Raw genomic sequence first — 26543 nt, forward strand, 5'->3', positions numbered from 1 at the left:
GCCCAAAATATATTTGGAGCACTATGGCCTAAATGTTTAAGAAGCAGCTTACAGGATGTGTTAACTAACAGCATTTTAAATTTGAATAAGGAACTAGATTTTTTTTTTTTTTTTTGGTGATCCAGGAGATATGGGTGTGAGTAGCTACAAGAAGAATTTGGTTTGACTGAACTGCTTTCTATGATGTAATATCTTGAAATACTCTGGAAGGCAAAGTAATTCTTATAGGCAGAGTTTCAATTATTCCTTCCAAAAATGTCAAAATAGAGCTTTGAACTCAAAACGGACAAAATTTACATCCGTAAAGAAGACGGGGATCAACGTATGAGCTGGGGATGGCGCAGTGGTTAGAGTCCAGCATCGCAGGCTCCTTCAGCTGACTGCTAGCTGTAGTTCAGCAGTTCAAATCTCACCACCGGCTCAAGGCTGACTCAGCCTTCTGTCCTCCGAGGTGGGTCAAATGAGGATGCAGATTGTCGGAGGCGATATGCTAATTGTATAAACGGCTTAGAGAGCGCTGGAAAAGTACTATGAAGGGGTATATAAATCTAAATGCTAAATGCTATTCTCCAAAGCACCAGAAGGCAGGAAAAACTCACCAAGGAGAGAAGCAACCTGGAATGAAGGAGAAACTTCTTTAACGGTGAGGACCAGTGGAACGACTTGCCACCAGAAGTTTGTAGGGACTCCGTCTCTGGAGGTTTTCAGGAAGAGATTGGACAGCCATTGGTCTGAAATTATCTAGAGTTTCCTGCCTGAGTAGGGGGATGGACTAGAAGACCTCCAAGGTCCCTTCCAGCTCTATTCTCCATTATATTTTTTAGAAATCACTGGTTACTAATGCCACGAAATCCATTTCCAAGGGATGCTTTGTTTTGTGACTTCAATCTCTTTTGAAAATCCCCCTTAGGTCTCTGTGGTACAGATTTTGGGGAAACCTTAGGACCAAAACACCATCCGAGGTCAACAGAGGAGGAGGAGGTACAGCCACCGCCACCTTAAAATGTTGTCCAGAAGCATGGGGTGTAATCTAAATTGTGGCTTGCTGACCCTGGCAACCATTGGAGCAATACTGGCCATCCTTGGAGGAATTCTAATTCCAGTTGGAAACTACTTCATTGACAAGACAGTAAGAAAGGTAAGGGCACCCCCTTATAATTCCTGTATTTCTGAGTGTTTCCTTGACTTTCTTAACATTTCTGGGACGTAAATCGAAGCTACCACCAGCAGATGGCCACAAACGCATCAATTTTTTAAAAAAATAATCCAATTGTAATATTTCTCCGAGTCTACGGAGAGGGGCAGCATACAAATCTAATAAACTAAACTAAACTAATTTATTTGTTTGCTTGTTTGTTTGTTTGTCAATCAAGTATAGGATAGTTTATACAGTGCTCAAAAAATAAAGGGAACACTTAAACAACAGAATATACCTTCAAGTAAATCAAACCTCTGTGAAATCAAACTGTCCACTTAGGAAGCAACACTGATTGACAATCAATTTCACATGCTGTTGTGCAAATGGAATAGTTGTGCAAATGGAATATTTCAGTGAGAATATTTCATTCATTCAGATCTAGGATGTGTTGAGTGTTCCCTTTATTTTTTTGAGCGGTATATAAACATAACATAGAAAGTAATAATAAAGGAAAACAATAGGACAGTAAGATAGGGATGGTAGGCACAATGGTGCACTTATTTAAGCCCCTTAGAGACCTCTTAGAAAGGGGAGAGGTTGACTGCAGGCAATCTCAGGTTGAAGATTTTGGGGTTTGGGGAAGAAACCACAGAGTCAGGTCGTGAATTCCAGGCGTTGATCATTCTATTGCTGAAGTCGGGTTTTCTGCAGTCTAGTTTGGAGCATTTTAAATTTAGTTTGAATCTATTATGTGCTCATGTCTTGTTGCGGTTGAAGGTAAAGTAGTCATAGTCATTAACAGGAAGGACATTTTGGTATATGATTTTGTGAACTATGGTTAGACCAGTTTGAAGGCGATGCAGTTGTAAATTGTCTAATTTCAATATTTCAAGTCTGGTGGAGTAAGGTATTCTGTTGCGGGAGGAGGAGTGAAGGACTCTTCTTGTGAAATACTTCTGGATCCTCCCAATTGTATTAATGTCTGATATGCAATGTGGTTTCCATACAGGTGACCTGCATTCTAGAATTGGTCTGACAACAAAATGATAGAGTTCCAAATAGCTGGAGCCAGGGAAAGCCCTCGGGATCCAAAAAGATCTTGGCAGACTTGAACAATGAGCCCTTATCCAAGAAGATGTAATTTTAATGTGGAGGAAAGCCAGCTTTGACACCTGAGTAGGAGGAAAAACCCAAGATAGAAGTACGAAACCTGGCTTAGAAACAGGAGTGATGAAAGGGATTTTAGGAGTCCTACCAGACGATCCCTTAAACATAAGCCAATAATAATAATAATAATAATAATAATAATAATAATAATAATAATAATAATAATAATAATAATAATACAATCCTCGGTTGCATAAACAGAGGCATAAAATATCAAAATCAAGAGTTAATACCGCTTTATAGATCCTTAGTACAGTGATTTTCAACCTTTTTTGAGCCGCGGCACATTTTTTACATTTACAAAACCATGGGGCACATAGGGGGGGGGGGGGGCGGCTAAAAAAAGTTTGGACAAAAGAATTCTCTCTCTTCCTCCCTTTCGCTCTATTTCTCTCTCCCTCTTTTTTTCTCTCTCCATCCCTCTTTCTTTCTCTCTTCCTTCTTTCTTCTTTTTTGCTCTCTTTCTCTCTCCCTCCCTACTTCCCTCTATGTCTTTCTCTCTCCCACCTTCCCTCCCCCTCTTTCTTTCTTTCTCTCTCTTGCTCTCTCTTGCTTTCTTTCTCTCTTGTTCACTTTCTCTCTCTCTTTCTTTCTTTCTTTCTCTTGCTTGCTTTCTCTCTTGTTTTCTTTCTCTCTCTCTTGCTTGCTTTCTCTCTCTCTTGCTCTTTCTTTCTCTCTTTCTTTCTCTCTCTTTCTTTCTTTCTTTCTCTCTCTCTCTTGTTTTCTTTCTCTCTCTGAGCTTCGCGGCACACCTGACCATGTCTCGTGGCACACTAGTGTGCCACGGCACACTGGTTGAAAAACACTGCCTTAGTAAGTCCACGCCTGGAAAAATACATCCAGTATTCACCCCCACATTATAAAGAAGATGTTGAGAAATATATGAAGAACGGTTGCAGGAACTGGGTATGGACAGTCTAGAGAAAAGAAGGAATAGGAAAGACATGATAGCACTCATCCAATATTTGAGGGGCTGCCACAAAGAAGAAAGAGTGAAATTATATCTCCAAAGCACCGGAAAAGCAATTCAAGAAACAATGAATGGAAACTAATCTAGGAGAGAAGCCACCTAGAATTAAGGAGAAACAATTGTGAGAATAATTAACCAGTGCAACAGCATGCCACCAGAAGTTGTGGTTGCTCTATCCCTGGAGGTTTTTAAGAAGAGAATTGGACAGTCAGTTGTCTGAAATGGTTTGTCTACTTGAGTCAGGGGGGCTGGACTAGAAGACCTCCAAGGTCCCTTCAAACTCTGTTAATCTATTCTGTAATTCAATAGTCTGAAATGCCATTCAACACATACTGCTTAAATTCATATTTTAGCCTACTTGCTCATTAGTAAAGACAAAAAATGAGTTTGATGTTACCTTAACATTTTCCAGGAAATCTGGGCCGCTTTCTCATTGAGCAATCTCTGAAAAGTTTTGTATTTTCACTCACTTGGAGGGAAATCATACTAGAAACACAGAAACATAGAATATTGATGGCCAAAAAAGATGGTCCATCTAGTCTGCCCTTATACTATTTCCTGTCTTTTATTTTAGGACGGATCTATGTTTATCCCAGGCATGTTTAGATTCAGTGACTGTGGATTGACCAACCATGTCTGCTGGAAGTTTGTTCCAAGCCTTTACTACTCTTTCAGACCAATAATATTTCCTCATGTTGCTTCTGATCTTTCCCCCAACTAACCTCAGATTGTGCCCCCTTGTTCTTGTGTTCACTTTCCTACTAAATCATGTCACCGCTTTTCCTTCTGTCCTCCAGACTATCCAGATTGAGTTCATGAAGTCTTTCCTGATTAAGTTTGATGCTTAAGACCTTCCACCACTTTTGTAGCCCGTTTTTGGACCTGTTCAATTTGATCAATCTCTTTTTGTAGGTGAGGTCTCCAGAACTGGACACAGTATTATTCCAAATGGGGTCTCAACAGCGCTCTATACAGTGGGATCACAATCTCCCTCTTCCTGCTTGTTATACCTCTAACTATGCAGCCAAGCATCCTACTCGCTTTCCCTACCGCCTGACCGCACGGTTCACCCATTTGGAGACTGTCAGAAATATTAAAATGCTGTTCTCCTTCCCCTCTGCAGGAAGTTGTCATCGAAAATGGTACGATCGCCTATGACAACTGGATTGTTCCAGGAAGTCCCATTTACCGAGAGTTTTGGTTTTTTGATGTCCAGAACCCAGAAGACGTGATGCAGAATGGGTCTCCTCCAATACTTAAGCAGAAAGGACCCTACACTTACCTGTAAGTCCAGATCCAAGGATTGGAAGCAGAGGTGAAATCCAGCAGGTTCTGATAGGTTCTGGAGTAGTTCTGAATTTCGAGTTGCCTGGAGAACCGGTAGTGGAAATTTTGAGTAGTATCTCTCTCTCAATCTGTCTGTCTGTTGTGTCTCTCTCAATCTCTCTCAATCTATCCTCTCTCTATCTCTCACAATCTATCGTCTCTATCTGTCTGTCTCTCTCTCTCTCCATCTATCAATTCATCCATCTATGCATTCAGGCATCTATCCATCTATTCATATCTATCATCTCTCTCTCTCGTCTCTTTTTCTGTCTGTCTGTCTGTCTGTCTGTCTGTCTGTCTGTCTGTCTGTCTGTCTGTCTCTCTCTCTCTCTCTCTCTCTCCTTCTGAAGTGGGTCAAATGAGAACCCAGATTAATAATAACAATAATAATAATAATAATAATAATAATAATAATAATAATAATAATTTATTAGATTTGTATGCCTCCCCTCTCCGAGGACTCGGAGTGGCTCACAACAGCAAAACACAATGTACAAATATAATTTTAAAAGCAATTTAAAACCCTTCTTATAAAAAACAATCACACAACCTAAAGAACCATACATAAAAAACCATAGTAGCTAAGGGATGTATCAGTTTCCCTATGCCTGGCGACATAGGTGGGTTTTTAGGAGCTTTTGAAAGGCAAGGAGGGTGGGGGCAGTCCTAACCTCTGTGGGGAGTTGATTCCAGAGGGTCGGGGCTGCCACAGAGAAGGCTCTTCCCCTGGGTCCTGCCAGATGGCATTGCTTAGTTGACGGGACCCGGAGAAGGCCAACTCTGTGGGACCTAATCGGTCACTGGGATTCGTGTGGCAGAAGGCGGTCTCGAAGGTATTCTGGTCCCATTGTTGGGGGAAATATGCTGACTCTTTGTAAACCCCTTAGAGAGGGCTGTCAAGCACTGAGAAGCGGTATATAAGTCTAAACGCTAATTACCTTTAACTTATTGAGTTGGCAGGGGGGGGCCAAAGAATGATTCAGCATTTGTTAAAAAATGTTTCAACATTTAACAAGCGGGATTTCTTTTCTATTCTTTTCTTTTTTCTTGAAGGATGCGCTATATTCCCAAAGAAAACATCAGGGAACATGACGACGGCACCATCTCTTATCTCCAGCCAAATATAGTCCTTTTTCAACCTGACATGTCAGTTGGGCCGGAAAATGACACTGTCGTCACCGTCAACTTTGCTGTTGTGGTAAGCGAGTGGCCCTTAAGGTTTCTTGACATCTGAATATTAAATTGCACTAATAAATTGCACTAATAAATTGGGTAAGCGTATCCTTGGGACTACGGATTAATCTAATAATAATAATCAGAATGGAACAGAAAGGGACTTTGGAGGTCTTCCAGTCCAACCCCCTGCTCGGTGGTGCAGTGGTTACAGTGCTGTCCTGCAAGCTACTTCTGCCGATCACCGGCTGCCGGCATTTTTGTGGATCGAATCTCAGTAGGCTCAAGGTTGACTCAGCTTTCCATCCTTCCAAGGTTGGTAAAAGGAGGACCCAGATTGTTGGGGGCAAATATGCTCACTCTGTAAACGGCTTAGAGAGGGCTGTAGAGCACTGGGAAGCGGCATATGAATCTAAATGCTATTGCTAATGCTATTGCTTAGGTTTAGACCATTCCAGACAAGTGGCTGTCCAATCTCTTCTTAAAAACCTCCAGGGATGGAGCATCCACAACTTCTGGTGGCAAGCTGTTCCACTGGTTAGTTGTTCTCACTTGTCAGGTAATTTCTCCTTAATTCCAGGTTGCTGCTCTCCTTGGTTAGTCTCCATCCATTGCTTCTTGTCCTTCCCTCACGTGCTTTGGAGAATAAGTTGGAAGTTTGGCTTTGGCGTTCGGCTTCGGGAGACAGCTGGGAAGCTGCGCGGCTGTTTTAAAAGGTCACAGCCGCGCTGGGGGGCTTCCCAGCACCCCCCCCCAACCCCGAACCCGGAAGTTCGGCAAAAGTTCGGGGTTCGGGGGGTGCTGGGAAGCCCCCCAGCGCGGCTGTGACCTTTTAAAACAGCCGCGTGGCTTCCCAGCTGTCTCCAAACGCCGAACGCGGAAGTTCGGCTTTGGCGTTCGGCTTCAGGAGACAGCTGGGAAGCCGCGCGGCTGTTTTAAAAGGTCACAGCCGCACTGGGGGGCTTTCCAGCAGCCTCCAAAAGCCAAACGCGGAAGTTTGGGTTTGGCGTTTGGCTTCGGGAGACGGCTGGGAAGCCGCACGGCCGTTTTAAAAGGTCACAGCCGGGCTGGGGGGCTTTCCAGCAGCCTCCAAACGCCAAACGTGGAAGTTTGGGTTTGGCGTTTGGCTTCGGGACACGGCTGGGAAGCCGCGCGGCCGTTTTAAAAGGTCACAGCTGGGCTGGGGGGGTTGCTGGGAAGCCCCCCAGCCCGGCTGTGACATTTTAAAACAGCCGCGTGGCTTCCCAGCCGTCTCCCGAAGCCGAATGCCAAACCCAAACTTCCGCGTTTGGCATTCAGAGGCTGCTGGAAAGCCGCGCGGCTGTTTTAAAAGGTCACAGCCGGGCTGGGGGGGTTGCCGGGAAGCCCCCCAGCCCGGCTGGGAAGCCGCACGGCTGTTTTAAAAGGTCACAGCCAGGCGGCAGCGGTTTTTTTGCGGGTTTTTTTGTTGTTGCACGGATTGACTTTACATTGTTTCCTATGGGAAACAATGTTTCGTCTTACGAACCTTTCGTGTTACGAACCTCCCCCTGGAACCAATTAGGTTCGTATCTTGAGGTTCCACTGTACGAGTTTAGTAACTGAGTAGTTGATGCATGGAACTCACTACCAGATTCTGTAGAATCATCACCTAACCTCCAAAACTTTACCCTGTCCACTGTTGACCTCTCCTGATTCCTAAGAGGTCAGTAAGGGGCGTGGATAAGTGCACCAGCGTACCTTCCGTCCCCTGTCCTAATGTTTCTCTCTCTTACTAGTATCATGTGGTCTTACTAAAGATTTGAACACATATAAAATTTAATTCAATATTGGTATTTGCTGCAGGCTGCACCGGCGTTGTATAAAGGCAAATGGATTCAAACCTTGATGAATATCTTGATGAAAAAGTCAGGCTCAAAATTCCTGCAAACTAGAAGTGTGAAAGAAATACTTTGGGGCTATGAAGATCCTTTCTTGAACAATGTCCCCATAATAAAACTGGATACAGTTCTTGGAATATTCTATCCTGTAAGTATGAATTTGGAGGGGGGAAATTAATTATTGGGAGAGATGGGATTTTTAAGAAAAGCATCTATGCTGCTATACTAAACAGCTCTGTAAAAATCCAGAAAGTCCAGAATATTAACATTAGCTTCGCCTTTGGCTTGTATTAGCATGGCTTGTGAAAAATCCACAGGTTTTTATTCTAGGTAAGAAGTATTACTGATATCATTCTATTCCATTGTATGTTAGGAATAAAAATAATTTCCTTATTTCATCATCAGTCTGACTGCAGCTGATCTAGAAAGCTAAGCAGGATCAGTCCTGGATAGTATTGGATGGGGGGAACAAACATTATTCCTTGTTTGGCCTTCAAATATATATATAATATATACAGTGATACCTTGTCTTACAAACTTAATTGGTTCCGGGACGAGGTTCTTAAGGTGAAAAGTTTGTAAGATGAAACAATGTTTCCCATAGGAATCAATGGAAAAGTGATTAATGCGTGCAAGCCCAAAATTCACCCCTTTTGCCAGCCGAAGCGCCTGTTTTTGCACTGCTGGGATTTCCCTGAGGCTCCCCTCCATGGGAAATCCCACCTCCGGACTTCTGTGTTTTTGCGATGCTGCGATTTCACTGAGGCTCCCCTCGCTGGTAAACCCCACCTCCGGACTTCCGTTGCCAGCGAAGTGCCCATTTTTGCGCTGCTGATATTCCCCTGCTGGGATTCCCCTGCAGCATTACAAAAACACGGAAGTCCAGAGGTGGGGTTTCCCATGGAAGGGAGCCAGCGCAAAAACGGGTGCTTCGGTGCCAACGGAAGTCCGGAGGCGGGGCATCCCAGCAGTGGCGGTGGGTTTGTATGGTGAAAATAGTTTGTAAGAAGAGGCAAAAAAATCTTAAATCCCAGGTTTGTATCTTGAAAAGTTTGTATGACGAGGCGTTTGTAAGACGAGGTATCACTGTATTTGTTTCCTGAACTGTGACTATTTCCATGTCTGAATGTTTAGCTAAAAGGGAAGGTGGGATCCACAATGTGTGCTAAAAATTAGAAAACGAAGACGGTTAAACAAAACTGAGGTTTGGCCCGGCGGATTTTTAAACATTTTTTTAAAAAGATCTTTTTGACGATCGAACCTGCTTGGTCTCAAAAATTAATTTTCTCTTTCTCTCCTTCAAGTACAACAGGACCTTTGATGGACCTTACCGGATTTATAGCGGGAAAGATGATATAAACAAGAAAGGAATTATTGTCACTTATAATAATAGCAGGTATAATATATTTGGCAAAATGTAGCTATATATACTGCTCAAAAAAATAAAGGGAACACTCAAAGAACACATCCTAGATCTAAATTAATGAAATATTCTCATTGAATCATTTGTTCTGTACAAAGTTGAATGTGCACAACAGCAGCTGAAATTGATTGTCCATCAGTGTTGCTTCCGAAGTGGACAGTTTGATTTCACAGAAGTTTGATTGACTTGGAATTATATTGGGTTGTTTAAGTGTTCCCTTTATTTTTACGTAGGTACTACTGCTGTGACTAGTCAATGTCCGGGTCAGCTGGTCATGGATTTCGAGGACCAGGAGGCGGATGGGTGCTGGTATCCTCGGCCAATGTTCTTGGCAACTGATCTGAGAGTGAGAGTGAGAGTGAGGAGGAGTTAGAGACTGAAGACCAACCAGAGACTTTAGCACCCCCAGTTATGGTATTTAGTGAGTCAGAAGACAATAAGTGAACAGTGGAAAATGGGTGAACCGTGTGGTCAGGCGGAAGGGAAAGAGAGTAGAAGGCTTGGCTGCATAGCTAGAGGTATAACAATCAGGAAGAGGAAGATTGTGATCCCGCTTGTATAGAGCACTGGTGAGACCCCATTTGGAATAATACTCTGTCCAGTTCTGGAGACTTCACCTACAAAAAGATATGGATAAAATTGAACGGGTCCAAAGACAGGCTACAAAAATGGTGAAAACTGATCAGGAAAGACTCCATGAACTCCATCTGTATAGTCTGGAGGATAGATGGGAAAAGGGGGACATGATCGAAACATTTAAATATGTTAAAGGATTAAATAAGGTTCAGGAGGGAAGTGTTTTCAATGGGAAAATAAAGACAAGAACAAGGGGGAACAATCTGAGGTTAGTTGGGGGAAAGATCAGAAGCAATGTGAGAAAATATTATTTTACGGAAAGAGTAGTAGATGCTTAGAACAAATTTCCAGCAGACGTGGTTGGTAAATCCACAGTAACTGAATTTAAACATGCCTGGGATAAACATAGACTCATCCTAAGATAAAATACAGGAAATAGTATAAGGGCAGACTAGAGGGAACATGAGGTCTTTTTCTGCCATCAATCTTCTATGTTTCTATGAGGAATTGGAGAATGAGGACGAGCCCATGTTAGATGCCAGAGTGAGAAGGCACGGGTTTCTGAAAAAGAAAGGGTCTTGATGTTAGTAGATCTAGGGAGCACTGGTCCACGCCTTGTCATTATATAAGAGACAGTCTTGGGAGATATGGGGGTGGTGAACAACAGTCCCAACATCATGGATGTGTGTGAGCTCTGGAGTTTAAGAAGCACTTATGCTTTCAGATCACTCCAACTCATGTGGACCACATAGATCTGTAAGTCTGATTGTCTGACAGAATCACTTCAAAGCAATTTCCTTAATGAGTTTTGGCTTGTCCTTATCTCAGGGACATCAAAGCTGGGAATCATTGCCAGAAGGACCGTTGAACTTACCTGAACGGTCTTCTCGATGCACTGCGAGGAGAGTCAACATGGGTGATACTTCAGCCTGATTGGTTAGGGACTTAGTTAAATTATAATATTAATTAGCTCCGCCCTGTAGCCACCCCCTTATAGCTCAGTCAATAAAAACGAAGGAGTAGTGCAAATAACACAACTTTATTAACTCAACTTCAAAAAACTGAGCCCCTGGGCCAAATGGCCGGGTTGGGTTTGGACTCTCCTCGCAGTGCATCGAGAAGACCGTTCAGGTAAGTTCAACGGTCCTTCTCCAATGCACTGCTGCGGAGAGTCCAACATGGGATATACCCAAGATTACGATACCAAGGCGGGAGAAGGCTGGACCAGGGGCGTATGGGAATCACACACCCTCTGCAGCACTCTTCGGCCAAAGGCCGCATCCAAGGACCCGAAGGAGTCCAGTTTATAATGTTTTATGAACGTATTCGGAGTGGCCCAAGTCGCAGCTCGGCAGATGTCTTCCAAAGGAGCCTGGGTGGACCACGCCGCAGAAGTCGCAGCACTCCTTGTGGAGTGAGCCGTAATGTTCTCAGGTACTGTCCTTGATCGTGAGGTGTAGGCTGTAATAATACATGGCGTCACCCATCGGCTAATCGCCATAGGAGATACCTTAGCTCCCATCATAGATGATGCGAAAGACACAAATAAGGCCTCTGTTTTACGGAAAGTTGCCGTCCGTCGAACATAGATTTTAACCGCCCGACGCACGTCTATCTTGTGCCAGCGCAACTCCAGCGGATGGTTACCTCGTGCACAGAAGTCTGGTAGAACAATATCAGTTGATCTATGGAAGAAGGTGTTGACCTTTGGCAGGAATGTCGGGTTAGATCGTAAAACCACTCGATTCTGGTGGAAGAGGCATAGGTCTGGCCTTACCGAAAGGGCCGCCAGCTCAGACACTCTCCTGGCCGATGTGATGGCCACTAGAAAGGCTGTCTTAAAGGATAAAAGTCGTAAAGGAATATTGCGGAGAGGCTCAAATGGAGGCGCCGTCAAGGTATCCAACACCAAGGGAAGATCCCATGATGGAAACCTGTGCACTGTCTGAGGTCGTATATTGGCTGCTCCCCTGAGAAAATCTGTCACCCACGGGTGATGAGAGATTGATCTCCCTTCCTCCAGCTTGATGATGGTGGAAATTGCCGCCACCTGTCTGCACAGGGTGTTAGGGGCAAGACCCCTGTCCAGCCCGGCCTGTAGAAAGGATAGAATGTGTCTTACCGATGCCGATTGTGGATCCACTCCAGTGGTAACGCAGAATTTGTGGAAAGCTGACCAGGTGGCCTGATAGATCCTTGTCGTTGAAGGCCTACAGGCCGCTTGTATGGTGGAAATCACCGCTTGTGGAAGCGCTGCTGCTCTCAATCTGTCCCCCTCAAGCGCCACGCGGCAAGCTTCCACCATTGGGGATCCGGATGGTAGACTGATCCCTGGCTGAGTGAGACAAGATTGATCGGGAGTCGCAATGGCGGTGTGATCGACAGGTCCATTAAATCCGCGAACCATGGGCAGCGTGGCCAATAAGGGGCGATGAATATCACTTCGGCCCTCTCTGCGATTATTTTGGCAACTGCTCGGTGGATGAGGCACACTGGAGGGAACGCATACAGCAGGCCGTCCGGCCATGGGCTCCTGAGGGTATTGATCCGCTCTGCTCCCGGAGAAGGGAATCGAGAGAAAAAGCGACGCAGGTGTGTGTTTTCTGCTGTGGCAAATAGGTCCACTAGTGGAGTCCCATACCTCCTTGCCACCGCCTGAAATGCCTGTTCTCCCAAACGCCACTCGGCTGGTTGGAGGGTGGACCTGCTGAGCCAATCTGCTTGCACATTGTCCACCCCCGAGATGTGTTCTGCCCTGATTGAAAGCAGGTATGTCTCTGCCCATGAGAAGAAAAAATTCGTTTCTCGCATCAGCCTGGCTGACCTCGTTCCTCCTTGGTGATTTAAGTGGGATCGAGTCGCCACGTTGTCGGTGAGAATTAGGACATGAGTGTCCTGACACTCCTCGAAGAATGCCTGAAGAGCTAGAAATACCGCCCTTAATTCCAGAAGGTTGATATGGTTGTCTGCTAGCTCTGCCATTGTCCACACCCCTTGAGCAACTTGAGTCTCTGAGTGCGCCCCCCAGCCTCTGAGGCTCGCATTCGTGGTGATAACCACCTCCCTCTGTTTCAGGAAGGGGGAGCCTCGAAGAAGCGCGGACGAGCGCCACCATGGGAGGGACTTCCTGACACTCCTTGGGATTGAGACCAGACGCTGGGAGTGGCTCGATCGACTCCGTTGGTACGGAAGGAGGAACCACTGCAGGGGTCTGGTGTGGAATCTGGCCCAAGGGACAATGTCGATGCAGGAGACGAATGACCCTAGCATCTGTAACAGTAAGGCTAGGGACACTCGCTCTTGATGGTAAAGAAAGTTTAAATTAACTTAAATTAAATTAAGTCTTTTTAAAACTGCCGCCGAATTCGGCGGTTTCCTTTTGGCGCGCAAGAGGGAAGCCTCGGGAATATCCCCTTGATGGCTTGGAGGGCGCCAGCGGTGAGCTCTAAACAGTGAGGGAGGGGGGTGGGGTGCCTCTGGGGCAGCGGTACCTTCGCCCCTCCGAGCTCGGCGAGGTTTGGCCACGGAGGCCAGGGACCTCGATTCATCCAAACGGTTGCGAAAATAACCACTAGGCATTGTCGATAGGGGTATGGCCACGGAGGTCAGGGACCCTGCCTATGGAGAGCCGTACCTCTGGGCTATGCCCTCGGAGGGCAGGGGCCCTGAGGCGGTAAATGGTTGCAGGCTATACCCACGGAGGGTAGACACCTGTCTCTTCTTGCCATCTTCTGTATCTATAGAGAGAAAGACAAAAGGAAAAAAGACATTATTTTATTACAGAAAGTATATTAATTTAAACACTATATGTTCAGTGGAAAAAACTCTAGTCCCTATCACTACGACTGAGTTTTTAAGACTGAGCTATAAGGGGGTGGCTACAGGGCGGAGCTAATTAATATTATAATTTAATTCAGTCCCTAACCAATCAGGCTGAAGTATCACCCATATTGGACTCTCCGCAGCAGTGCATTGGAGAAGAACCTGAACATACCTGAACGGTCTTCTCGATGCACTGGAAGGAGAGTCCAACATGGGTAATTACCAATCCTATTGGTAGAGATTGAGTTAATTTAAATATTTAAATACGAGGTAGTCACCGCCCCTTAGCAGCCCCCAATACCTCAGTTTTAAAAACGAAGACAGTATAGAGGTAACACAATTTATTGAACTTCAACCATATAACAATTAACTTTAAAACCTCGCAAACCCAAATACTCCGGCAACCTGGCAACTACGCCGGGTGGGTTTGGACTCTCCTTCCAGTGCATCGAGAAGACCGTTCAGGTACGTACAACGGTTCTTCTCTACTGCACTGGGAAGGAGAGTCCAACATGGGATATACCAAAGTTCACATCCCCTGGGAGGGAAAAGGCTGTGCCACGGTCGACGGAGAGGAACACACCCTCTGCAACACACGCCTCCCAAAGGAAGCTTCAGCCGAAGCAACCGAGTCAAGTTTATAATGACGGATGAAGGTTGTAGGCGAAGCCCAAGTCGCTGCCTTACAAATGTCCTCAATAGAAGCATGGGTATTCCATGCTGCAGACGCCGCCGCACTTCTGGTGGAATGCGCAGTTATGCCAGCCGGAGGCGATTGAGACCTAGCTTTGTACGCTTCCGCAATACAATCCCTAAGCCAGCGACTAATGGATTTAGATGAGACCCCAAGTCCCATAGATCTTTGAGCAAATGACACAAACATCCTGTCGGTTTTCCTAAACGGAGCAGTCCTCCTGATATAAATCTTTAAGGCCCTCCTAACATCCACCTTGTGCCACCTCAACTCCAAAGGATGTTGGCCGTGTGTACAAAAGTCAGGAAGGACCAATTCCTGCGATCTGTGAAATCCAGAGTTGACCTTGGGTATAAAGGCCAGGTCCAGTCTCAGCACCACTCTGTCTGAGTGGAACACGCACAATTCCGATCGAGTAGACAGGGCCGACAATTCGGACACTCGGCGCGCTGATGTGATCGCCACAAGAAATGCCGTTTTAAATGTTAGCAGTCGAAGTGGAATAGACCTTAGCGGCTCAAAGGGAGGTGCAGTAAGAGCTTTCAGAACGAGAGACAAGTCCCAAGTCGGGAACCTATGTATCTGAGGTGAGTGGGAGTTGACTGCTCCTTTAATAAAATCCCGTATCCAAGGGTGTTGTGCTAGCGAACGAGCTTGAGGCACCTGCACAATGGTCGCGAGAGCAGCTATTTGCCTTTTCAAGGTATTTGGTGCCAGACCTCTATCAACTCCTGCTTGCAGGAACTGTAACACCAGAATAACCGAGGCTTGCTGAGGGTCAGAACGCTGCTCTGAGCAAAACTTACAAAAGGCCGCCCATGTAGCCTGGTAAATTCGTACCGTAGACGAACGACGAGCAGCCTGCATGGTAGATACCACATTGTCCGGTATACATTGGTTTCTCAACCTGATCCTCTCAAGTGCCAGGCGGTCAGCTGGAACCACTGAGGGTTCGGATGGCAAACTGACCCCTGGCTCAACGATATTTCGCAATCTGGAATCCTCCATGGGGGAGACACAGAGAAGGCTATCAGGTCTGCAAACCAAGGGCGTCTCGGCCAGTGGGGAGCCATCAATATCAACTCCGCTCCTTCTTGCACCATCTTGTCCAATGTTCTCTGAATAAGGCATGTTGGTGGAAATGTGTAAAGCAGACCCTTGGGCCAGGGAGACAGCAGGGCGTTGACCCCTTCCGCCCCTGGCATTGTGAACCTGGAATAGAATCTGGGCAATTGGGCGTTGTCCGGGGTTGCAAAGAGATCCACTGATGGAACCCCGAAGCGGTGGCCTATGCTGTTGAAAAGAACTGGGGCGAGTCGCCATTCCGACGGATCCAGGGTCGCCCTGCTCAACCAGTCCGCTTGCACATTGCTGGTCCCCGCAATGTGCTCCGCTGTCAATGAAGCCAGATGAAGTTTGGCCCAATCGAAGAGAGCCGTAGTCTCGAGCATGAGACACTGTGACTTCGTGCCCCCCTGATGATTGAGGTGGGCCCTGGTCGCTACATTGTCTGTTAGGACCAGTATGTCTCTGCCCTGAACCCAGCAAGTAAAGGCTCGAAGTGCCAGAAACACTGCCCTGAGCTCCAGGAAATTGATGTTGATAGGAGTCAGGTAGTCCTGAGACCATAGACCCTGGGCCATATGAGGACCCATGTGAGCCCCCCAACCCGACAGACTTGCATTTGTGGTCAGAACCAAGCGTTCGTGACTGTGGAGAGGGGAACCCCGGAACAACGCTGGGGACAACCACCATCTCAGTGATTGTTTGACGTATGCTGGAAGCCTCACCTGCCGGTGAGAGTGGCTCACCTTGTTCTTTTGGTACGGCAGTAGGAACCATTGGAGACTCCTGATGTGGTGTCGAGCCCATGGTACGATTCCTATGGATGATACGAGAGTCCCAAGTACCTTGGACAACATGGCCAGCGGTACCTGATGTTGTCGACACAGATTGCTGACCAGTCGCCGAATGTTGAGGAGCCTTTCCGGTGTCAAAGATACCGTGTCCTGGGTAGTATTTATAATAGACCCCAGATGCTGGATGCTTGTAGAGGGAAAAAGATGACTCTTTTCCTCGTTGATGGTATAGCCATGTCGCTCCAGGACGTGTCGTGTAAGAGTCAAATCCTGTTGCGCCTGGGGCAGTGACTTGGACATAACGATGATGTCGTCCAAGTATGCCATCACCCGTACAGACTGGGCCCTGATATGCGCCGTCAAGATGTCCATCAGCTTTGTAAATGACCGAGGAGCCGAGGACAGGCCGAACGGCATCGCCCGGTACTGGTAGTGGGTACCGTGCAGGCAGAACCTGAGAAAGCGACGATGAGCCGGCCAAACAGGAACGTGCAGGTAAGCATCTTTCAGGTCTATCGACGTTAGAAAATCGTGATGACGAATAGAGGCGAGAATCGATTGGAGAGAGTGCATTCGAAATCTCCGATATCGGATGAAGGCATTCAGGGATCTTAGATTCAGGATCATCCTGAACCCTCCTGATGCCTTTGGCACGAGGAAACAATGGAATAGAACCCCGTGCCTTTGGCATGTTCGGGCACCCTCTCTATCGCCTTGATATTCAAAAGATGGTCTATCTCCTGCTGCAAATGATGTTTTTTCAGCGGATCTCGTGTTGATGGACATTGGACAAACCGGTGTGGTGGGGGCTGAAGAAACTCCAGACGCAACCCTTGAGAAATTGTGGCTATCGCCCATTTGTCGGTGGAGATACTTCTCCAGGAGGCACTGAAAAGTTGTAGTTTGCCTCCTATGGGCGCTAGCGAAGCCAAGTCACTTGGAGTTGCGCTTGAAGCCCCTTTGGTTTCCCCTGAAGGGTCGTCTTGCCTGTTGATATCCCCTCGGACGGTCTTGAAAGGCCTGACGGTCACTCCGAAAGCCCGACTGACCATATTGGCCTTGTTGAAATGGTCTGACATTCTGACCCACCGACGAGGAGGAGTCCCAACGAAATGGCTGGCGATGATTATAGGGGTTAGCCCGACGCTCCTGTCGCCTGTACGCTCTGGGAAGGGACTTACGTTTGTCCTTGTCCTCAATGAGGACCGGATCCAACGCTTCCCCGAACAGTTTTTCTCCTTGGTATGGGGAGGAAGCCAGGTTCCACTTGGACTTCAGGTCCGCTGGCCAGTTCCTCAGCCAAAGGAGTCGCCTGGAAGCCAGAGAAGTTGCCATCCCTCGAGCCGAAAACTTCGCTGCATGGAGGGTAGCATCCACAGAGAATTCTGCTGCCGCTAATAGCTTACTGATGTCCTGTCGTAAACGGCCATCCCCTGGGCCTAGACGGGCCTGCACCTCTTGCAGCCATATAATGGAGGCACGATTGAAAAAGGAGGCAGCCGCGGCTGCCCGAAACCCCCAACTGGCCATTTGATGCGACTTACGCAATAAAATCTCTGCCTTCCTGTCCTCTGGCTTTAAGCTATCGCCAGTCTCAGAGGGAACCAAAGCCTTTGAAATCAGAGTCATTACTGGCTGGTCAATTGGCGGAAACTCCAACAGCTTCTCCATATCATCATCCAGAGTTTAGAATTTCCTCTCCATGGCCGAAGGACCTTGAGCTGCTGCTGGAGTCTGCCAGGGGCGCTTAATACTTTGTCTAAAGATCTCCGAGGATGGCACATGGTCAGTCTCGGGCTGGGGTTCTTTAAAGAGCACTGTAGATGGTTTAGGATCCTCAGTGGAATCTGTAGCTTTGGTAGAACCTGGCAGGTCTGCCGTTTGTTTTTCCTTATGAAGTAGAACCTTTAAAAAGGATGCCTTGAAGAGACCCGCTACCACTGGTTGTTCAGGCGCGGTCTCGTCATCCGAGAAATCATACTCCTTCTCGGTGTCCTCTAGCTGGGAAGGTTCTTCCACCCAGGACCCCATACCCGAGAGGGGCGGTACTGACCAAGGATTTTTGGTTGGACAAGGGTGTCGTGTGTTCTGCACCTTTGCTGCCATCCCTTGCGAATATGCATCAGTAACAAGCTCCTGTAATGCTGGAGACATCTGTTGCCAGGTGTCAGGGTGTACCCTGAGCCCAGCTGCAGTGGGTGTAAAGGTTGCTGTAGGCCCACTTTTTAAGGAATGCGTAGCAGAAGCAGGCCTAGGTTGATTAAGGCCTGAGACTGAATGGACAGCTTGAGACATAAATGGGCTCTGCCTCTCTGGGGACCAATCCCTCCCAGACAAGGTCTCTGCTGGTCTCATCCCAGGATGAGGAGCTTGTAAATCCCTGGCCTGGAACACCAACTGCGCAGGGAGAGGCGAGGCGATTCTTGGTGTCAGAATGGCTGCCTCCAGCCTCTGCTCTAATGCCCTAATTCTTCTCTCTGCCTCTTTAAGAGATGAAGATGAAGCCTTGGATTTGTCTTTGGGCTTTGGCTTGCCCTTATCCTTGGGCACCACGCTGGGGGAAGATGCTTTCTCAGGGATTTTATCTTCCATGGCTACTTACAATTAACAGTTGTTAAAGTTAGTAACAAAGGCCTTGAGAGTCACGGAGGGAACGTACTGCTCGCAATCAACTCTCACAAAATGGTGACTAATCACCTCAGCAAATCAGGCATGCGCCCTGCAGCCTCAATGCAGCATGCTGATTGGACGGGCACAACCGTCTCTTCTGTAGCAATGGCGGGCGCGGGAAATGTCGCCTAAAATGGCGGTCCCGCGATCTCGCCGCCTCTTCCCTTCGGGGTTTATAACTGCCCCCAATGGAGGGAGAGAGCCCACCGTCCTGCCTTTTAATGCCTTCTTCGCCGATCCAAGCGGCTTTCAGGGCTCACGGGGACGGCGATCACAGCGGCGGCGGCAGCTTTATTCCTCACCGCCGAACAGCTGAGAGGCGCTGGCGCCGCGCCAAGTCCTTTCCGAGCACCGCAAAGTCGCTCCACAAGCCTCCCAGTGAGGGGGACGGACCCCCTCACCTTCGGCCGCCAGCCAGGTTTGGCCACTGAGGCCAGTGACCCCAGGCTGGGTCGCTCCCCGATCGGAATTGTACCCTCTGAGGGAAGGGAAACCCGGGGAGAAGAAACGGTGGGGGTGGTGTCCACGGAGGACAGAGACCCCTTCCACAATTTTCCTCTTCAATCCTGAGATCTGTAGTAGGAAGAGAAGAAAAAACAACATTAAACAGGTATTTTATTAAATAATTATTAAATAATTACTACTACTTTTTACAGAGGAAAAAACTCAAGTCTCTACTCTTAGACTGAGTTTTTAAAACTGAGGTATTGGGGGCTGCTAAGGGGCGGTGACTACCTCGTATTTAAATATTTAATTTAATTCAGTCCCTAACCAATCAGGCTGAAGTATCACCCATATTGGACTCTCCGCAGCAGTGCATTGGAGAATGGACTAATTTAGAGTTTGAACTATTAACCATTTTTTTGCTGAACGTTTTGTAATCAATATACCTACACACACACACACACACACACCCATAATCCTGTGTGTGTGACTTTTAATTCTGGTCGGTGGCTCGTCTAGACAGAACAGGTGCAAATTATTCTAGGAAAGATGTGTTGATTATCATATGGTACAGATAATCCTCGACGTATGATGACAGTGGATTCCAGAATTTATGTTGCTAAGTGAAGCATTTGTGAAATGGGTTTTGTGCCCATTTCACGACTTCTCTTCACACATCGTCCTTTCTTCTTTTCCCAAAGAACCCTAGAATACTGGCCAAGTTATTGTGGCATGGTGAATGGCACTGGTAAGTATGTCAGTGGAACAGCTTTGAATTTCTGTGGAGAACAGACACTGTATAAATTTTGACATGTGTTAAAAATAATTCCAGGCGCAAAACTCCTAAAGATTCCCACGTTAATGCACTGAATGAATGAATGAACGAATGAATGAATGCGGGAGGGAGGGAGGGAGGGAGGGAGGGAAGGAAAGAAGAAAGGAGGAAAGGAAGAAAGGAAAGAAGGAAGAAAGAAAGAAAGAAAGAAAGAAAGAAAGAGAAGGAAGGAAGGAAGGAAGGAAGGAAGGAAGGAAGGAAGGAAGGAAGGAAGGAAGGAAGGAAGGAAGGAAGGAAGGAAGGAAGGAAGGAATCTGGATTGGACCACTGTTTGTCTGAAATGGTAGAGGGTTTCCTACCTGAACAAGGGGTTGGACTAGAAGACCTCCAAGGTCCCTTCCAAATCTGTCATTCTGTATTTCTGGAACATGTTGCAAGGCTCAAAAACTCACAAGATGCTCTTGTTGTAACTCACAGATGCAACGTCATTCCACCCGTTTATCAAAAAGAGTGAAACGCTGTATTTCTTCTCCTCAGATATTTGCAGGTAAACGATCTTGAACAAATGGGGGGGGGCATCATTCCTTTGCTTCAGACACCCAGGGAGACCTCAACTTATGACCGCAATAGCGAATTTCTGTTGCTAAATAAGGAAAGTTGTGGATGCTCCAACACTGGAGGTTTTTAAGAGGAGATTGCCTGAGCAGGGGGTTGGACTAGAAGACTTCCAAATTCTCTTCCACTTTTATTCTGATTGATTGATTGATTGATTGATTGATTGGAATGGTCTAGGGTTTCCTGCTTGAGCAGGGGGTTGGACTAGAAGACCTCAAGGTACCTTCCACCTCTATTCTGATAGATGGATGGATAGATGGATGGATGGATTGGAATGGTTTAGGGTCTCCTGCTCCAACAGGGGGTTGGACTAGAAGACCTCAAGGTACCTTCCACCTCTATTCTGATAGATGGATGGATAGATGAATTGATTGATTAATTGATTGGAATGGTTTAGGGTCTCCTACTCAAACAAAGAGTTGGACTAGAAGACCTCCAAGGTCCCTTCCACCTCTATTATGATTGATTGATTGATGGATGGATGGATGGATTGGAATGGTTTACGGTCTCTTGCTCAAGCAGAGAGTTGGACTAGATTAGATTAGATTAGATTTATTGGATTTATATGCCGCCCCTCTCCGCAAACTCGGGGCGACTCACAACAATAATAAAAAACAGTACATAATAACAAATCCAATGCCCACCAATCTAATTACAATTTAAAATTAATAAATTCATAAAACAGTCCCAATATATATAAAAAACAGGCACACAGTCAATCAATCAAATGGCAAAACAACATGGGGGGGGGAGATGTTTTAGTTCCCCCATGCCTGACGGCAGAGGTGGGTCTTAAGGAGTTTACGAAAGGCAGGGAGGGCGGGGCAATCCTAATCTCAGGGGGGAGCTGGTTCCAGAGGGTTGGGGCCCCCACAGAGAAGGCTCTTCCCCTGGGTCCCGCCAGACGGCATTGTTTAGTCGACAGGACCCGAAGAAGGCCGACTCTGTGGGACCTAACCGGTCGCTGGGATTCGTGCGGCAGGAGGCGGTCCCGAAGATATTCTGGTCCGGTGCCATGAAGGGCTTTATAGGTCATAACCAACACTTTGAATTGTGACCGGAAACTGATCGGCAACCAATGCAGACTGCGGAGTGTTGGAGTAATATGGGCATACTTAGGGAAGCCCATAATTGCTCTCGCAGCTGCATTCTGCACGATCTGAAGTTTCCGAACACTTTTCAAAGGTAGCCCCATGTAGAGAGCGTTACAGTAGTCGAGCCTCGAGGTGATGAGGGCATGAGTGACTGTGAGCAATGACTCCCGGTCCAAATAGGGCCGCAACTGGCGCACCAGGCGAACCTGGGCAAACGCCCCCCTCGCCACAGCTGAAAGGTGTTTCTCTAATGTGAGCTGTGGATCGAGGAGGATGCCCAAGTTGCGGACCCTCTCTGAGGGGGTCAATAATTCCCCCCTGAGGGTAATGGACGGACAGATAGAATTGTCCTTGGGAGGCAAAACCCACAGCCCCTCCGTCTTGTCTGGGTTGAGTTTGAGTTTGTTGACACCCATCCAGGCCCCAACAGCCTCCAGGCACCGGCACATCACTTCCACTGCTTCGTTGACTGGACATGGGGTGGAGATGTACAACTGGGTATCATTGGCGTATTGATGATACCTCACCCCATGCCCTTGGATGATCTCACCCAGCGGTTTCATGTAGATATTAAATAGCAGGGGGGAGAGGACCGACCCCTGAGGCACCCTACAAGGGAGAAACCTCGGGGTTGACCTCTGACCCCCCACTAACACCGACTATGACCGACCGGAGAGGTAGGAGGAGAACCACTGAAGAACAGTGCCTCCCACTCCCAACCCCTCCAGCTGGCGCAGAAGGATACCATGGTCGATGGTATCGAAAGCCGCTGAGAGGTCAAAGAGCACTAGGACAGAGGACAGGCCCCTGTCCCGGGCTCGCCAGAGATCATCCATCAACGCGACCAAAGCAGTTTCCATGCTGTAGCCAGGCCTGAATCCAGACTGTTGAGGACCTAGATAGGAGACCTCTAAGGCCCCTTTCAACTCTGTTATTCTATAAACGCCTATTATTTTTGTACCTCGCAGATCCATCTATGCAACCCTCAGTAGGGAGCTGGCCGTGAAAGGCATCCCACTCTATCGCTTCAAGATCGCTTCTTCAGCTTTGGCTTCCGCCGCCGTCAATCCCAATAATATCTGTTTCTGCAATGATAAGAATATCTTCTATAACTGTACCTCAAGTGCGCTGCTGGATGTCAGCGGCTGCAAAAAAGGTAACTTAAATCTGATGGAAGGGGCGTAAGGAAGAAGAAAGCTTGTTTGGACCCAGAGCAGAACCTGCAAGATTCTATTCCCAGACCCAAGGGGGAGCCATTCCCCAGGGTTGGGAATAAGATATAGGCGGCCCAGAACCGAGCGAAACCATTCCGTCGCGAAACAAGATGGACGTGAAGTGAGTTTGATACCCACTGGTTAAGGGTCTCCCTGCAATTTGTTAATTAGTGACAGGGTTGGTCAGAAAATTCGGCTTCTCTGTCAAAGGTCTCCAGAGAGGAACGCATGATATACTTGGCCACCCTCATAAATAGAAGTCAGTTGCCAAGCGTCCAAAGGGTCATAACTGTGAAAAACTATCTTAAGTCTGAAATGTCTCTCCTGTGTAATGTGGAGTTAGAGGCTTTGGCCTGCCATCCTGATTGGGTGGGGAAGGGGTGAGGGGTTGGACAAGATGACCTACAAGGTCCCTTTTGGTATCTTATTATTTGGACTTCTCCATAGACTCAGGGTGGCCTAGAAGTCTGGTCATATACTGTATTTTTCGGAGTATAAGATGCATAGGGTTGATATTCCTGGAGGTGTCTGTAATATGGCAAATGATTTAGTTTTACTAAGTAAGTGGTCAAAGCAATGGAAACTGCAGTTTAATATTTCCAAATGTAAAATAATGCACTTGGGGGAAAGGGATCCTCAATCTGTGTATTGTATTGGCAGTTCTGGGTTAGCAAAAACTTTCAAAGAGAAGGATTTAGGGGTAGTGATTTCTGACAGTCTCAAAATGGATGAACAGTACGGTCAGGCGGTAGGGAAAGCAAGTAGAATGCTTGGCTGCTTAACTAGAGGTATAACAAGCAGGAAGAGGGAGATTGTGATCCCACTGTATAGAGCGCTGGTGAGACCCCATTTGGAATAATACTGTGTCTAGTTCTGGAGACCTCACCTACAAAAAGAGATTGATCAAATTGAAGGGGTCCCAAAATGGGCAACAAAAATAGTGAAAGGTCTTAAGGATCAAACTGATCAGGAAAGACTTCATGAGCTTCATCTGTATAGTCTGGAGGTCAGAAGGAAAAGGGGGGACATGATCGAAACATTTAAATATGTTCAAAATGGGTGAACAGGAATACAGGAAGTAGTATAAGAGCAGACTAGATGGACCAGGAAGTCTTTTTCTGCCATCAATCTTTTATGTTTCTATGCACCTTTTTACCCCCAAATAGAGGGTTAAAACTTGGGTGCGTCTTATACACTGAATGTAGCACCACCCGGGCACCCTCACACTTTGGTCTCTGCCTTCCAGCAAATTACTCCTTGCAGCAAACAGCCCAGAGACTGTTAAGCCAAGAAACTGATTATCAGCTTCCCAACCCTCAGTTGATTTGAGGTTGCCGGCAGGCAGGCTGCAACTGAAAGGGACCGTTGAACTTACCTGAACGGTCTTCTCGATGCACTGCAAGAAGAGTCCAGGATGGGTTATTCTCAGCCTGATTGGCTGGGACTGAGTTTAATTTAAATATTTAGATATTAGTCAGGCACCGCCCCTCCTAGCCCTCCAGTCTAAATAATACGAAGGAGCAGAATGAACAACCAAACAATTTATTTAACTACACACTGGAGAAAAAACTCCAACAAGAAATAGAGCTAAACTGCGACCCTGGTCCCAAAGCCGGGCGGGTCTGGACTCTCCTTGCAGTGCATCGAAAAGACCGTTCAGGTAAGTTCAACAGTCCTTCTCCAATGCACTTGCAAGGAGAGTCCAGGATGGGATATGCCCAAGTTACAGTTAGAGGGAGGGAGAAGGCTGGACCAGGGGTGCCAGAAAAGAACACACCCCCTGCAGCACTCTCCTCCCAAAGGCTGCCTCCGCAGAAGCATACGTATCAATCCTATAGTGTCTTATAAACGTGACGGAGCCGCCCAAGTGGCCGCCCAACAAATGTCCTCCAGTGAAGCCTGAGTCCTCCAGGCCGAAGACGTGGCCGCACTGCGGGTTGAGTGTCCAGTAATCCCTTGCGGAATAGAGGTGTTCTTGGCCTTATACGCTTCAGAAATGCACACCCGTAACCAACGGCTAATCGTCTGAGAGGAGACCCTCTTACCCATGGTTCTACGTGAAAAGGACACAAAGAGGGCCTCAGACTCTCTGAACGGTTGAGTCCTGCGTATATAGATTTTCAACGCACGTCTAACGTCCAGTTTATGCCACCTCAGTTCAGCAGGGTGGCTCCCGTGAGTACAGAAATCTGGGACCACAATGTCCTGAGACCTATGAAAAGTGGAATTGACCTTCGGCACAAACGCTGGGTCTAAGTGCAGTACCACCCTGTCCGGATAAAAGCGACAGAGGTCCTGCCTTGTTGACAATGCGGAGATCTCGGACACCCTTCTGGCAGAAGTTATAGCCACCAGAAACGCGGTCTTAATAGACAGGAACCTGAGATAAATTTGACGTAACGGTTCAAAGGGGGGACCCGTCAAAGCGTGCAACACCAGTGACAGATCCCAGGACGGAAAACGGTGAACCGTGGGTGGCTTTATGTTCGCAGCCCCTCGGAGAAAGTCCCTGATCCAGGATGCCTTGTGAGAGGACAGTAGTAATCCCTGACCAGGATGGTCGACAGGGCTGCGACGTGGCAACGAAGCGTGTTTGGCGCCAGGCCTCTCTCCAGACCAGTCTGTAAAAATGAAAGAACCATCAAGGGCGAAGCTCCCTGCAGATCAACTTGTTGCTGCTGGCAAAAGTCACAGAACGCCGCCCAAGTGGCCTGGTAAACCCATCCGGTGGAAGGTCTACGGGCCGCCTGCATAGTGTCTATGACCTCCTGTGGCACGAGCTGGCTCTTCAGATGTTCCCGCTCAAGTGCCATACAGTTAGCTGCCACCACTGAGGGTCTGGATGGTGCGTTGCCCCTTGAGTGAGGAGTATTCGATGGGCCGGAATCCTCCAGTAGGGCGCTACCGACAACTCTATCAGATCGGCGAACCAGATGCGTCTCGGCCAATACGGGGCCAGTAGGAGAATCTCTGCCCGCTCCTCCAATGCCTTTTGAATCACCCTCGGAATCAATGGCACAGGTGGAAAGGCATAAAGCAGTCCGGATGGCCAGCGTTGACGTAGAGCGTTCACTCCTTCTGCAACGGGGATGGGAAGCGGGAGATGAAGCGGGGAAGCTGGGTGTTCTGGTAGGTCGCGAACAGATCCAGAATTGGACTGCCGAACCTCTCGACAATCTCCTGGAAGATTGCGGGGTCCAGGCGCCACTCCCCAGGATCCAGAGTCTCTCGACTCAACCAGTCCGCACACACATTGTCCACCACGGAAATATGTTCCGCCGAAAGTGAGGCTAAATTGGCCTCTGCCCATCTCAGCAGGGACTCCGACTCCGCCATGAGTCGCCGTGAGCGAGTTCCCCCCTGCCTGTTGATGTGGGCCCAAGTGGAAACATTGTCTGTAAGGATCAGGATATGTTGCCCCCCTACCCAGGGCGCGAAGCTCCGGAGGGCCAGAAAAACTGCCTTCAACTCCAAAAAGTTTATGTTGCAGTCCCTCAAGTCCTGATCCTCCCATATGCCCTGAGCCAGATGAGACGCAAGGTGGGCCCCCCATCCCGTTAAACTGGCATCCGTCGTCACTACGAGATGATTGCTCGGCAAGTAGGAGGAGCCCTTCTCTAGCGCCGGGGAGGTCCACCACCGAAGGGAGTTGCGAACCTTGCTGGTAAGAAACACTCTGCTGTGAAGGTGGCTTGACCTCGACCGTTGGTACGGGAGCAGGAAC

The 26543-nt window shown here is 47.6% G+C and overlaps 1 protein-coding gene across 1 annotated transcript in view; it reads left to right on the forward strand.

Annotated features, from left to right (window-relative positions):
• The first annotated feature begins 1018 nt into the window (after positions 1-1018).
• LOC139171156 (platelet glycoprotein 4-like) overlaps positions 1019-26543 on the forward strand; it is a 35639-nt gene continuing 10114 nt past the window's right edge. The window contains exons 1-8 of the mRNA XM_070759044.1: positions 1019-1138; positions 4399-4559; positions 5655-5799; positions 7599-7781; positions 8938-9029; positions 19823-19869; positions 20374-20443; positions 22574-22761. Of these exons, the coding sequence (XP_070615145.1) occupies positions 1019-1138; positions 4399-4559; positions 5655-5799; positions 7599-7781; positions 8938-9029; positions 19823-19869; positions 20374-20443; positions 22574-22761 (1006 nt within the window). The remainder of the gene's footprint in view (positions 1139-4398; positions 4560-5654; positions 5800-7598; positions 7782-8937; positions 9030-19822; positions 19870-20373; positions 20444-22573; positions 22762-26543) is intronic.

This window comes from Erythrolamprus reginae, chromosome 8 (genome assembly GCF_031021105.1).
Source record: "Erythrolamprus reginae isolate rEryReg1 chromosome 8, rEryReg1.hap1, whole genome shotgun sequence".
Taxonomy (NCBI): Eukaryota; Metazoa; Chordata; class Lepidosauria; order Squamata; family Dipsadidae; genus Erythrolamprus; species Erythrolamprus reginae.